This window comes from Nomascus leucogenys, chromosome 11, assembly GCF_006542625.1.
Source record: "Nomascus leucogenys isolate Asia chromosome 11, Asia_NLE_v1, whole genome shotgun sequence".
Lineage (NCBI taxonomy): Eukaryota > Metazoa > Chordata > Mammalia > Primates > Hylobatidae > Nomascus > Nomascus leucogenys.
In genome coordinates this window covers 25,897,855-25,910,857 of record NC_044391.1, presented here as the reverse complement: position 1 = coordinate 25,910,857, position 13,003 = coordinate 25,897,855, and the positions used below count along the sequence as shown (strand labels likewise).

Sequence of the window (13,003 nt, the reverse complement as noted above, 5' to 3'; positions counted from 1 at the left end):
CTGGGAAAGTCTTATGTCTAATTATTTGCTGTGCTGTGTGGAGTGTACTGCAGACAATCAATAAACAATCAATAGTAATTGTAGCCTGCCTCAGAGACAGGAGTTAGAAGCTTCAACTGGCTTAGGTGCATGGTATTTTTCATTAATTTTCTTCTGCTAGTTTTTTTTCTCTAATTTAAAGCCTAAATTTAAAGATTAAATAGAAAAGCTTTCTTTGCTGATGAGAACAAGTAGGCACTGTTTTTAAAAGAAGGAATTTATAATCCCAGGTGTTTTACCTCTGTTAATGAGAAAGATGTCTGTTTGCTTCAGATTGAATGAGCAAGGAAGAGGACAAGGATATTTGCATGGTTAAATGCCTATGAGCCCTTCCTTCAGAAAGTAATATTCCCCTGATGTCAATTACTTTTATACGGACATCTGGATGTTTATCATGAGAGTGTACAGATGTCAACTTTTTCTGTATTATAGCTGGAAATGTGGTGATAACTTGACTTTGATTTGAGTAAACATAAAATATCTAACATTTAAAGTCAGAAGTTCACTTCAGGAAGGGGTTTAAACTGACATTTATTAAAAAGAATGGTTCCCTGGAAAAAACATCAGAACCATCCCTAAAGATACAGTCACTCTGATAAAGTAAACAGAGTCCCAGTTATGCTCTATGTAACAAATAACAGAACTTGAACATGACATTTATCTGTTCCTTAAACTTACAGAAGCTGGCTCTGAAGATATTGACATACTTCCCAATGGTCTGGCTTTTTTTAGTGTGGTGAGTGTCTTCTTCCTTCCCCAAATGCAGCAGAGGAGATACAAGGGTATTTGATGAGGGCTGCAGAACAGTAAGTTGCTTTTAAAATTCCTTTTCCAAAATGCATTCTGAAGAAAAGAGAGGTCAAACAGGATCTTGGAAAACTTCCTCCAGCTTTTCTAAACGTAGAGATGAAGACTCTTTGCCCTTTGAGATAGTGTTCTTTATTTCCCCAATGCATTGCACTAAAATATTCCAATGCAATCTGTGTTTTGTTTTGTTTTTCCTTTTTAAATTTCTTTTATTTTTTGAGACGGAGTCTTGTTCTGGTTGCCCCAGCTGGAGTGCAGTGGCACGATCTCAGCTCACTGCAACCTCCGCCTCCCGGGTTCAAGCAATTCTTTTGCCTCAGCCTCCCGAGTAGCTGGGATTACAGGCGCCCGCCACCATGCCTGGCTAATTTTTGTATTTTTAGTAGAGACGGGGTTTCACCGAGTTGGCCAGGCTGGTCTCAAACACCTGACCTCATGTGATCCCCGCCTCAGCCTCCCAAAGTGCTGGCATTACGGGAGTGAGCCACCACGCCCAGCGCAATCTGTGTTTTAAATGTGCATTATTAAAAGGGATGTTTGAGGTCTTACTGTGGATACTGAATACTAACATTATACTATTTTAAATATAGCATCTACTCATCTTTCTATTACATATTCAACTTGAAGCAAATATTCTTGCCATTATTATTTATTTTCAAATATTATACCAACCTTGCCCTTTTGCTTTCTTTCTTTTTTCCCCTGAATAGCCAATCACAAGTGGAAAGTCATTGAGTTTATTTACAGCCTTCCTTTTGCCTTGATTCTTGTAAGCTGAAAAACAATATCCTTTCTGGGTATACAAAAGAAAGACTTTAAAAACAATTGACTTGTGAATATTGTTGTGAATATTGTTGAAACTAGCTTGTAACAATATCCATTCTAATTGGAAATCCAGATAAGGGGACAGATGAGGAGGTTCTGACCACTTACCTCCCTGGCTTGAGCAGACATAGGAGTTCTTGGCATCTTCATAGGTCCAGTTTTTCTGGAGGAAGAAGTAACCAACTCTGAAGCCTGACTGTAATTATTCTATTTCCTCTCAACATCCATTATTTTCAGGCTCTGAGACTCAAGAGGGATGTGAAATACTGGGAGATACTTAGAAGGGAGTCACCACACTAATAAAATAGTTGTTAGACTTATGAGAAAGGTGAGAGAACTCAGCTTGGAGTAGAATGAGAATTAGAACACTCTTCAGCTTCCTGATGGTTTTTATATGAAAGACAGTGAGCAGCTGGTTATTACCACTGAGGAAATAAAGAAATACTACGGGCTTTAGCAGAAACACCTATATATATATTTAATTTTAAAAATAAGGTTTTAAAAGGAAGGTTTTATTTAATTACCTACACAGAATGAATAAAGTGATATTTATAGTAGGACTCTGGGTTTGTTTAGGAGCACATGCTTGCACATGTGTGGCTTAGGAAAAACCACTGGGACCACTAGTCCCAAATATTCATAAGTAAAGATGCAAACATTCTGAATAAAGTAGAAGGCAGTTGCATTGATTTTTTTATTTGTTTATTTGTGGTTTTTGTTGTTGTTTTGCAAGGATGTGTTCTTGGAGATTTTTATAATCTAGAAGTCACCTATTTCAATATTTCTCTCCAGCCCCCCTAGTAATAAATCTGAAGTAGGAGGGATGAGGTCTCCAAGCACATAAATCTACAGCCATTTTAGCTTGGGGGCATATTATAGTTACAAAGATCTTATAGCCATGTCAGTAGAACTTTTTCTGCTTTTTTTCTGTTACCCTCCTTTGCTTATTTGACTTTTTTTAAAATTTAGAAACATTCCCAGTTTGCTGCTGTTTTTCATTTACTTGGCATTGTCTCTAATAAAACCCAGAGTATACTCTCTTCTAAATAAAGAGGTCCTACATTGTGGAGGTTGATCATTCTTCTTCCTAGCTTTTTAGCTCATCTAACCCAACCTATTTTACAGTTATGGGTTGAGGGTCACCTCAAAACTAATGTCACACTTCATGAAGAATTGGATGACATAGAATAAAATATAAAAAATGTAAACAATGTGAGTGTGCTTAACACCACTGAACTGTACACTTAAAAATGGTGAAAGTGATGAATATTATATGTATTTTATCACAATTAAAATAAATTTTTAAAAAGAGAAAAAATACTTAAATAAATAAGGAGTGCGAACATAACCATGACTAGTTATCACCATCTGATAGTGCTTCCTTTGCATGTCAATCATGCTTCTGTTTTGGGGACATTCATAAAGAATAGAGATTATTAAGAACTGAAGTGGCACTGCCATGTAATAATAGCATAATTCCAGTTTGTTCTGCTTACCAGGCCTGCCCTCCACGAAAATATACAATTGTAGATAATCTTTTTTAATTGGAGAGATTTCCTCTTATGTCGAATTTTATACATAAAGTAAGACTTTTTTGTGCACCTAAATTTGTGTAAATATGACTGCATCGTATTAGTAAACTGAATTAGGTAGTGCATTCACATAAAATTTAACATCACCAAGAAGGCTTTACCTTAAGAATGTAATGATGAATCACCATTTTAGATAGACTGATAGGTAATTTATTAACTGATTTAAAAGAGAAAAGACCTAGATCATCTCAGTGAGTACCAAAAAAGCATTTAATAAAATTCAATACTCATTCCTAAAGTTCCAAGCAAACTAGAAAGATAAGGAAAATTCCCAAAAAACTACAGCAAACATCATTCTTGATGGTGAAGCATTGGCTGCATTTGCATTAATGTTCAGAACAGGAAGAAAATACCCAACAATACCACAACCATCAGTAATCTACTAGAGTTCTTAGTAATTTAGTAAAACGAGGAAAAAGAAATGTGAGATAGAAAAGAAAAAGACAAAACTGTCATTAGAGACAGTAGGGACTGGCTCAGTTGCCCAGGCTGGTGTGCAGTAGTGCAATCATAGCTCACTGCAGCCTGGACTCCTAAACTCCTGTGCTCAAGAGGTCCTTCCACCTCAGCCTTCCGAGTAGCTAGGACTACAAGTGCTCACCACAACACTCAGCTATTTTTTTTTTTTTTTTTAGAGACAGGGTCTTGCTATGTTGCCCAGGCTGGTCTCAAACTGCTGGCCTCAAGCAATCCTCCCACATCAGCCTCCCAAAGTGCTGGGATTATAGACATGAGCCACCAGGCCCGACCTAAAGCTGTAGTAATTTAAAAAGTGTTATATTGGCACAGGAATAGACATGAGACATTAAAAGAACAAAACAGAGAGTCCCTAAATAGACCAATATGTAAATGTCAGAGATCTAGCACATGATAAAGGTGACATTTCGAATCAGTGGGAGAAGGATGGACTGTATGCCAGGCACTGTTCCAGACACTGGGATCTAGCAGTGAACAAATTTCCACAGTCAGTATGTAGATGTCACTTTTCTCCACCCTCAGCTCTCCCTGGAATCACCTAGTCCACCAACCTTCTGATTACCCTCTGAAGAGAATAAATCCCTGATCTTATGTATCAACTAAACAAAATCAGTTATTTTCAGGCTTTCAGTATTCCACCTCCCCGTTATTATTTTTTCTGTTATCTTTTCTCTGTTTTTTGAGTTTTTGTGGCTTTATGCCACTACTTTAACAACAATCTCTATTTATCCTTCATGTACGGTTCTCATGTTCGTCCATAAAAATACTTAAGCTTTTGTATTTAACATTTTTCACCATTTTGGAAAGGGTTTAAAATTCCCAGGACTCCACAGCTTTGCACCAGATAAGCCTGGAGGAATACTAATGATGGATCTAAAAGAAGAAAAACCAAGGGCACGAGAATTAAGAATCAGCCGTGGGTTTGATTTGGCCTCATTCAATCCACATGGCATCAGCACTTTCATAGACAACGGTAAGAGCCAATGGGCTACCAATGTTTAGTAACGTGTGATGGTTCACAAATGACTGTGAAAAATAGATTCAGATCATATTTATAGGAAGAGAAGAACAATTAACTCATGAGTGATTTCTGTATTCTTCATTACAAAGAACTTGTTCATTTGCCTCCTCAGCTGGCAGTAAGATATGCTACATTTTGAAATTCCTAACAGGTAACACCTGAAAGAATGTTTAGATTTCATAATCTTTTCATATACCTATGATCATTGCATTTAAAAAAGAACTGTATTTTTGAATTAAAGTAGAAACAGATTATGCATGAATTCTGTATATGGAGTAGGAAACACTTTCTTAAAGGTCAGGGAACCAATGATCAGAAATAACACCAGACAGACAGCAATAGGAAAGACAGAGAATGATCTGTTAGGTCGTCTAACAGCTTATACATTCAACCTTTCCTTGCCTGTGGTATTTAAATGTCAGTGCCTGCCCAGAGGTCCCGTGGTTATGTCTTGTAAATTAACTCTGTTCTTTCAATTCTTTAGATGACACAGTTTATCTCTTTGTTGTAAACCACCCAGAATTCAAGAATACAGTGGAAATTTTTAAATTTGAAGAAGCAGAAAATTCTCTGTTGCATCTGAAAACAGTCAAACATGAGCTTCTTCCAAGGTACTTCCTCATTTTGTTCCTTCTCTAATTTATCCCCAGCATTTTCAAACAATCCCCATGGTGGGTTGTCCTGTCATCTTTTATAAGCGCTAATGTATTATTAGCTAATATGTAAGAGCTAAAGAGCTTATATTTCCTTATTTATAAATGTGTGTGTATATTTTCCTTATAAACCAGGGCGAGCTTGGCATATGAAAGTTGATGTCACTCATTAATACTATTCACTGTTCTATGTGGACTCCTTTGAGAAATGATGAAGTGCCCGACTGCAGGGTGATGCTCTTCAGGCCCATCTTGAGGGTAGAAGGCAAACCCTAACATTTTTTTCCTGCTGTCACCCTCCATCTTAGATGACTCATCACCCAGATGGGTGTCTTGCCAAGGAAGAGTGGCCTGTTTTTTATTGGGTTTGTATGCTTTGCATGGGATTTTATACCAATAGCTTTCATAGGGTTAGTGATGGTTGCATGCTAGTAATCCCACAGAATTAGAGCCACTCAAGTTGAGAGTGAGTCATTACACTTCAAGAACATAAAGCTGGTTGAAAATGTGGCTAAAAGAGAATCATGTGTACCCCCACCCCCAGTTCAGTGTGTATTAGCCTACTGCTTCTTTTAGTTTAAACTTGATGAATATTTTTAATTTCTAATGAAATTTTATTTCTAATGAAATTAAAAATATTGCCTATCTAGGGCCTATCTATGCCTATCTAGGGCATAAGCATGTAACTTCCAATCATTCCTTCCAAAAATGCACTTGATAAAAAAAAATAGGGGCATAAATACCATCCAAGCATTATGGTGCTCTTTCAGAAAAGAGACCTACCTTCCCTGTAGCTCTATATTTTTCATTTAGTAAAGAATAAAGCAGCTCTTTCAGAAATTTTTGTATAGAGTAATTGGAATTTAAATTTAATAACACCCTCACCTAACTGGTCTTAAAATTGAAATTGTTTTTAGCATATAAATCTCTCATCTGAAGCATTGTACTATGGCAGTTTTATCATCCATCTCTCTGCAAGCATTTATTGAGTGCCTGTTCATTCTCGGCATGTCAGCTTTGTGAGGCAGGTGGAAATTGAACAGTCAACCTTAGTTTGACTAATAACTAAGCAAGGGAAATTAGAAAAATCCAGGAACTGAGTAAATGGAAGCTAGGTAAAATGTTACTGACTGCCTAACCAGCTCACCAGCCAATCAGGCTCTCTCCAGCTCTGTACTATGGACAGCTCTGTCCTTACATATAATTGTTAAACCCTACATTTCTTGCTGTCAAAAAACATGCCCTGATGTCACTAAGTTCTTTCTTCTCTTATGGTAATCCTGCCATAATTGCTAAATGACCTGTGTTCAGATTACCTGGTACCATACAAAATTGTTCTCTGGCAACAATATTATAGTATAGTGTATATGACTATAGTCATGTGATTTTAGCTCGTCTTTTCCTCTTACCAAAAATTTAAAGCACATGTTGCGTAAATCTTATGAGTACTTAATATGGAGACCAACAGGCCTTTTATTTCCTCTCACATGCTATTTTTCTTTTTCAGTGTGAATGACATCACAGCTGTTGGACCGGCACATTTCTATGCCACAAATGACCACTACTTCTCTGATCCTTTCTTAAAGTATTTAGAAACATACTTGAACTTACACTGGGCAAATGTTGTTTACTACAGTCCAAATGAAGTTAAAGTGGTAGCAGAAGGATTTGATTCAGCAAATGGGATCAATATTTCACCTGATAATAAGTATGGCCCCTTATAGAATATCTTCATTTTTCTTCAGTTGTGGTGCTGGCCAAATTCTTTGCTTTCTTTGTCAATGTGAAAATAATTTTATTGATATTTATGGTATATTATACATATATATAGATACACTATATATAAATTATATATAGTTTGTATATATATTTACATATACTTAATCACATGTAAGTATTTATATGCAAATACAATACCATATTTAAATATACTATATAATACGATAATATATATTTACATATAATATATAAAGTTTGGAATACATCATTGTCAAATTTAATTTTATAAATACAAATTTTAAAGTGTGATCATACTGATGCATACATATTGAAGTAACAGGTATTTCCTTTTAAATGTATTATTTTTATGGGCTATACATTATTCCATTATAAGGATGATCTTAAACTAATTTAACCAATTCTCTGTTGATGGATATGTGTATGGGGGTGGGGAGTTCTACATAAAAAATATTTTATACTTCTTATTTACCATGGAATTTTAAACAAGTATTTTTTTTTTTTTTTAAAGAAAAAGTCCCTAAGAGAGTTTTTTGTTTTGTTTTGTTTTTTTGGAGATGGAGTCTCATTCCGTTGCCCAGGCTGGAGTGCAATGGCGTGATCTCAGCTCACTGCAACCTCCGCCTCCTGGGTTCAAGCGATTCTCCTGCCTCAGCCTCCCGAGTAGCTGGGATTACAGGCATGCACCACCATGCCTGGCTAATTTTGTATTTTTAGTAGAGATGAGGTTTCTCCATGTTGATCAGGCTAGTCTTGAACCTCCGACCTCAGGTGATCCTCCCACCTCAGCCCCCCAAAGTGCTTGGATTACAGGCATAAGCCACCATACCCGGCCCTAAGAGAGTATTATAACATAATGGATAAACTTGCAGATTTTGGACTCATACAGGCCTGGGTTCAAATCCCACCCAGGGCACTGGCTAAATGGTTCCATGAGCTACTTTTCTGTAGAACAGACCCCTGGAAATAGAACTATTTGCTCAAACAGTGTGATTCTTTTAAATGTTAACTTTAATAGATATTGCCAAATTGTCCTCCAAAATTATCTCATTATTTTTATATGCACAGCCACAACCTATAAGAGAAGATATTAAATTCTTGATTAGCTTTCTTATCTACTGCCTCAGCACACTGGAAAATTTAAACTACAACAAATACAACATAAAATAAATTTGGCACTCCTTGACAACTAAATGCCCTTATTTTTGTAATCCAATTTCTCCTCCTTTCTTGTTGACTATAGAAAAAGAATGTAGAATCATTTAATTTAAATTGTCTCTAACTGACCTGATCCAACCTCTGCAGCCAAATCTGTTTTTCACTCTTATATTTCCATTATGAGAGTCAAACTTTCCAGTCACCCAAGCTAACAAAAAAATAACAATAATGAAAAGGGAGAATCAGCTTTTACTCCTCTTTCACCATTCCTATCCAGCCTGTAGGCAGGTCCTGTTGGTTCTACCTGTGCCTCCTTCCTCTACCCCCAAACACCTTTCCCTTTGAGTGAGACCTGCCTAGTGTAGGTTCTCATCCTCTTTGACTAGCATATGAGACTTTCTTCCAATTTGTTTTCTGTCTACTTGGATTTTTTGCACTCTTGCCAATTTTGTCTTTCTATGTCTATTAGCCTTGAAGGGCTCCCCAAAGAGGGAACTCTGCCTTCCTCACCTTTGACTCCTTATGCCAGCACAGTGCCAGGCACAAAGCAAATGCTCAGGAATTGTGGAACAGAACTGACCATTCATTGCCACTCTATTATTCTAAGATTTCAGTGGAATCCAATTGCTTATCCAATCAAGGCAGGGTAAAGGGTTGGACTTTGTAATGCTCAGGAATTGGGGAACAGAACTGACCATTTGTTGCCACTTTATTATTCTAAGATTTCAGTGGAATCCAATTGCTTATCAAATCAAGGCAGGGTAAAGGGTTGGACTTTGTTTAACAGGCCAGCTCCAACCTCCCTTTTCTACTGTTTCCATGCTTTCTATGCTTTAGACAAAGAACTCATTGTTTTAAACATTCCTTCCTCTGTGATTCTGCTCTTGTGCTTGCTTCTGCCTGGGAAGTGCCTCCTCTGTCCTCATCTCCTCAATTCTCATCTCTCTTTACATAGCCACTGCAGATGCCCCTTCCTTGGTGAGCCTTTCTGTGTCCTCGGAAGTTAGCTATTTCTAGACCTGAACTGTTTCTCATGCTTATTAGGTGTTTAATGTGTACAAACCAGTGAGATTGTTCCAACACACTATAAACTTTCAAGGAGACAGGCTGTGTCGTCTTCATGTTTATATCTGCTACAACACTGAGTTCATGGCTTTTCACACATAATTGCTCAATAGAACAGGTGCCATGGAACAGTCAATTCAATGAGTAAAATTACCTCAAAATAGTCCATTAATTCACTTACCTTTGATGTAGACAGATTATTCTGAGTTGATACTTATCTCTTACTCTTAAAATTCTCTGTATTAATAAATATTGAATATTAAGGAATAATCACTATTTTAATAAGATGTTCTTTACCATATATTTCTATATGTACATGATACTTAGAAGTATCAAATTATATTGTGGAATGTAAAAGGTTTTCTTGTGAAGCCAAGCATTTGTTTTATTGTCATTTCAGTGGCAAATATGGACTTCATATTCAAAATGATGTTCTATATTATTTTTCCCTACAAGCTTTTTGAAAAACAATTTAATAATTCCATGATTGTTGTAGCACCACTGAATTGATTCTGAAAGCTTACTTTTTAAATAAAAATTGACCTTTATCAAGCATTCCTTGAGGGCCCATGATGGATTAACTTCTTGGCAGGTTATTAAGACTTATTCTTTCATACTGTATTAATGAAGCTTTATATTGGCATGGAGCTCTAACCACTGTGTCCTTTCTGCAAAGGTATATCTATGTTGCTGACATATTGGCTCATGAAATTCATGTTTTGGAAAAACACCCTAATATGAATTTAACTCAATTGAAGGTAAAATATTTATTTTTACATATAGACAGTAATCTATTATGCTTTGCAATGACACAGTTTTTCTATAAGAGTACTACACGTAGAACAAAATATGGATGCCAGTGTAGCTATTCTGGGTTTTTAAATACTCCCTACAACTAGAGAAAGCTCCTGTTTCCAGCGATCACAAGGACTGACCATGATTACATGCAGCAGCAGGTTGAGAGTGATATTTGCATCACATTTAGGGCCCATTCCATGAAGTATTGATGGCAGTGGAAGAATTCCAATAAGAATTTTCACAATTGAAATCACTAATAGATGCATTCTCAAATGAAGATTTATGCACAATGTCAGCTCTTTCAATAATAAATGAAGGTAGAAATTGGGTTCCACACCACTATTATTTTCTTCCTACTCAACAACACATATTTTAGGTTAAGAATTTCCTATCTTGCTTTGATTGAGTTCCTTGAGCTAACTGATCATTGTGCATATTTTAAGGGAAAAGGAGTTCAGTTTTTAAGAGAGATTTTTAGAGAGACTGATTATCATCCTAACTTTCTTAATTTCAGAGAAGAAGAAAAGTGGCTCCAAAGTAGTTTTTAATACATTCCTTTTAAGCAATATTGGTGTTAGAAGGTGGAAGCAGGGCAATGTGTAATTTCCTCACATGCATAGAGGCAGGAAGGTTACCTCTAAATTATTTAATCAAGTTTCTCATGTCATTTAGATATTGACAATTTCTCATTTGGAAGGTACTTGAGCTGGATACACTGGTGGATAATTTATCTATTGATCCTTCCTCCGGGGACATCTGGGTAGGCTGTCATCCTAATGGCCAGAAGCTCTTCGTGTATGACCCGAACAATCCTCCCTCGTCAGAGGTTTTTATATTTTTCCTTTTTCAAACTTAATTATTCAAGTCCTTTTGAACTAATAATACAATAAATTGTCACAGGGATGATTTGTTTAGTTATTTTAAAGCAATAATATAATAAACTTATGTCGTGGTTTTGTAATTGCTTTAAGCCAATAATTGGCAGAATGTTACATTGTTCAAATACTTCAAGAAAGGTAATCTTTTGATGTATTAAATTATGGTGGAAACTAGTCAAAAGGCATTTTTATAAAGACATGTGCCCTTCTTGGGTGGTATACTGGCAATTTTTAAAATATCTGATTTATTGTCAGCTCACCACATGATGTGATATTTGTTCATGTTGAAGTAGTGTGAAAGTAGGCACATTAGTATGAAAGTATTTCTATTAAAGCTGAATTGCTATAATAACACTAAATCCTGTGTTGGCATGGAATAACTAGATGGTTTTAAGAAAGTAATTTCTTTGAAGATTGGAGAAAGTACTTTAATTTAAACATTAAAAAGATTGGTAACTGCTATTTTCAACAGCATGTCCCCTTAATCAGTGTGTCATTGTGGAAAACAGGGCTTATTGATGATTGAGTGACATGCATGTACGGTGGTCTTATATTAATACTTTGTATCCCCTGAATAGGTTCTCCGCATCCAGAACATTCTATCTGAGAAGCCTGCAGTGACTACAGTTTATGCCAACAATGGGTCTGTTCTCCAAGGAAGTTCTGTAGCCTCAGTGTATGATGGGAAGCTGCTCATAGGCACTTTATACCACAGAGCCTTGTATTGTGAACTTTAAATTGTACTTTTGGCATGAAAATACGATAACTTAACAATTTTCTATGAATTGCTAATTCTGAGGAAATTTAACCAGCATCATTGACCCAGAAATGTATGGCATGTGTAGTTAATTTTATTCCAGTAAGGAATGGCCCTTTTAGTCCTTAGAGCACTTTTAACAAAAAAGGAAAATGAACAGGTTCTTTAAAATGCCAAGCAAGGGAGAGAAAAGAAAGCTGCTTTCGAATAAAGTGAATACATTTTGCACAAAACAAGCCTCACCTTTGCCTTCCAACTGCCAGAACATGGATTCCACTGAAACAGAGTGAATTATATTTCCTTAAAATGTGAGTGACCTCAGTTCTGGCACTGTGACCACTATGGCTGTTTAGAACTACTGATAATAATGTATTTTGATGTTTTGTACTTACATCTTTGTTTACCATTAAAAAGTTGGAGTTATATTAAAGACTAACTAAAATCCCAGTTTTGTCTGTGTTTAATTCTCAAGGCATATGGCTAGGAGAAATGGGAAAGCAGCTGCATCCTTACGGAGTTTGGATAAGCAGGCATGGCTGTATTAATTTCTCTTGTGGAAAGCTGAAAGTGAATGGACTCTTAATTTGAAACAACAACAACAAAAATCAATGAAATATCAAAACTCAAATTCCCAGTTCCTAAGGAGGTTTCCATCAGCTCTCTTCCTTAATGGGAGTCCACTTTAGATACAAAGAGGAAATAAGGGTTTGGACGGGAAGGTCTTGCCACCTCCTTATTGAACAGAACTGTGAACTAAAGCCAGGAGAATGAAGTCAGTTGTCCGTGACCACATGGTTAAGCAGCAGCAATGCTAGGATCAGGGCTGCGTGCCCAGCTCACAGAGGGAGAGTTTTTCTGCTCACTGTACCTCCTATAAAATCATCATAAGCCCTAGAGAGAGACTTTCATGTGTTTCTTTCCGTTGTAATTTATCAAAGCACTTTACTTCACTTCTCATACTTTTTCCCTATCATCATCATGAAAATATTTGTCAGTTAATTACAATATGCCAAACAATGCACTGAAAGTATTACATTCGTTATCTTATTTAATCCTAATTGCAGCCTGGAGTAAGTATTGATATTATATCACTGTTAACATTTCACAGATAGTCTATTTCTGATGCCAGAGCCTGTACTGCTAATCACTACATGATGCTACTGCCGTAGAACAAACTAGTATTTTGTTACTCTTTT

The 13,003-nt window shown here is 36.3% G+C and overlaps 1 protein-coding gene across 1 annotated transcript in view; it reads left to right on the top strand.

Moving 5' to 3' along the window:
* Positions 1 to 12,254, top strand: part of PON2 (paraoxonase 2) — a 30,394-nt gene extending 18,140 nt beyond the window's left edge. The window contains exons 3-9 of the mRNA XM_003252517.3: positions 720 to 775; positions 4,548 to 4,713; positions 5,246 to 5,372; positions 6,922 to 7,122; positions 10,051 to 10,132; positions 10,870 to 10,998; positions 11,629 to 12,254. Coding sequence (XP_003252565.1) covers positions 720 to 775; positions 4,548 to 4,713; positions 5,246 to 5,372; positions 6,922 to 7,122; positions 10,051 to 10,132; positions 10,870 to 10,998; positions 11,629 to 11,787 — 920 coding nt within the window. The 3' untranslated portion in view covers positions 11,788 to 12,254. The remainder of the gene's footprint in view (positions 1 to 719; positions 776 to 4,547; positions 4,714 to 5,245; positions 5,373 to 6,921; positions 7,123 to 10,050; positions 10,133 to 10,869; positions 10,999 to 11,628) is intronic.
* The last annotated feature ends 749 nt before the right edge of the window (positions 12,255 to 13,003 follow it).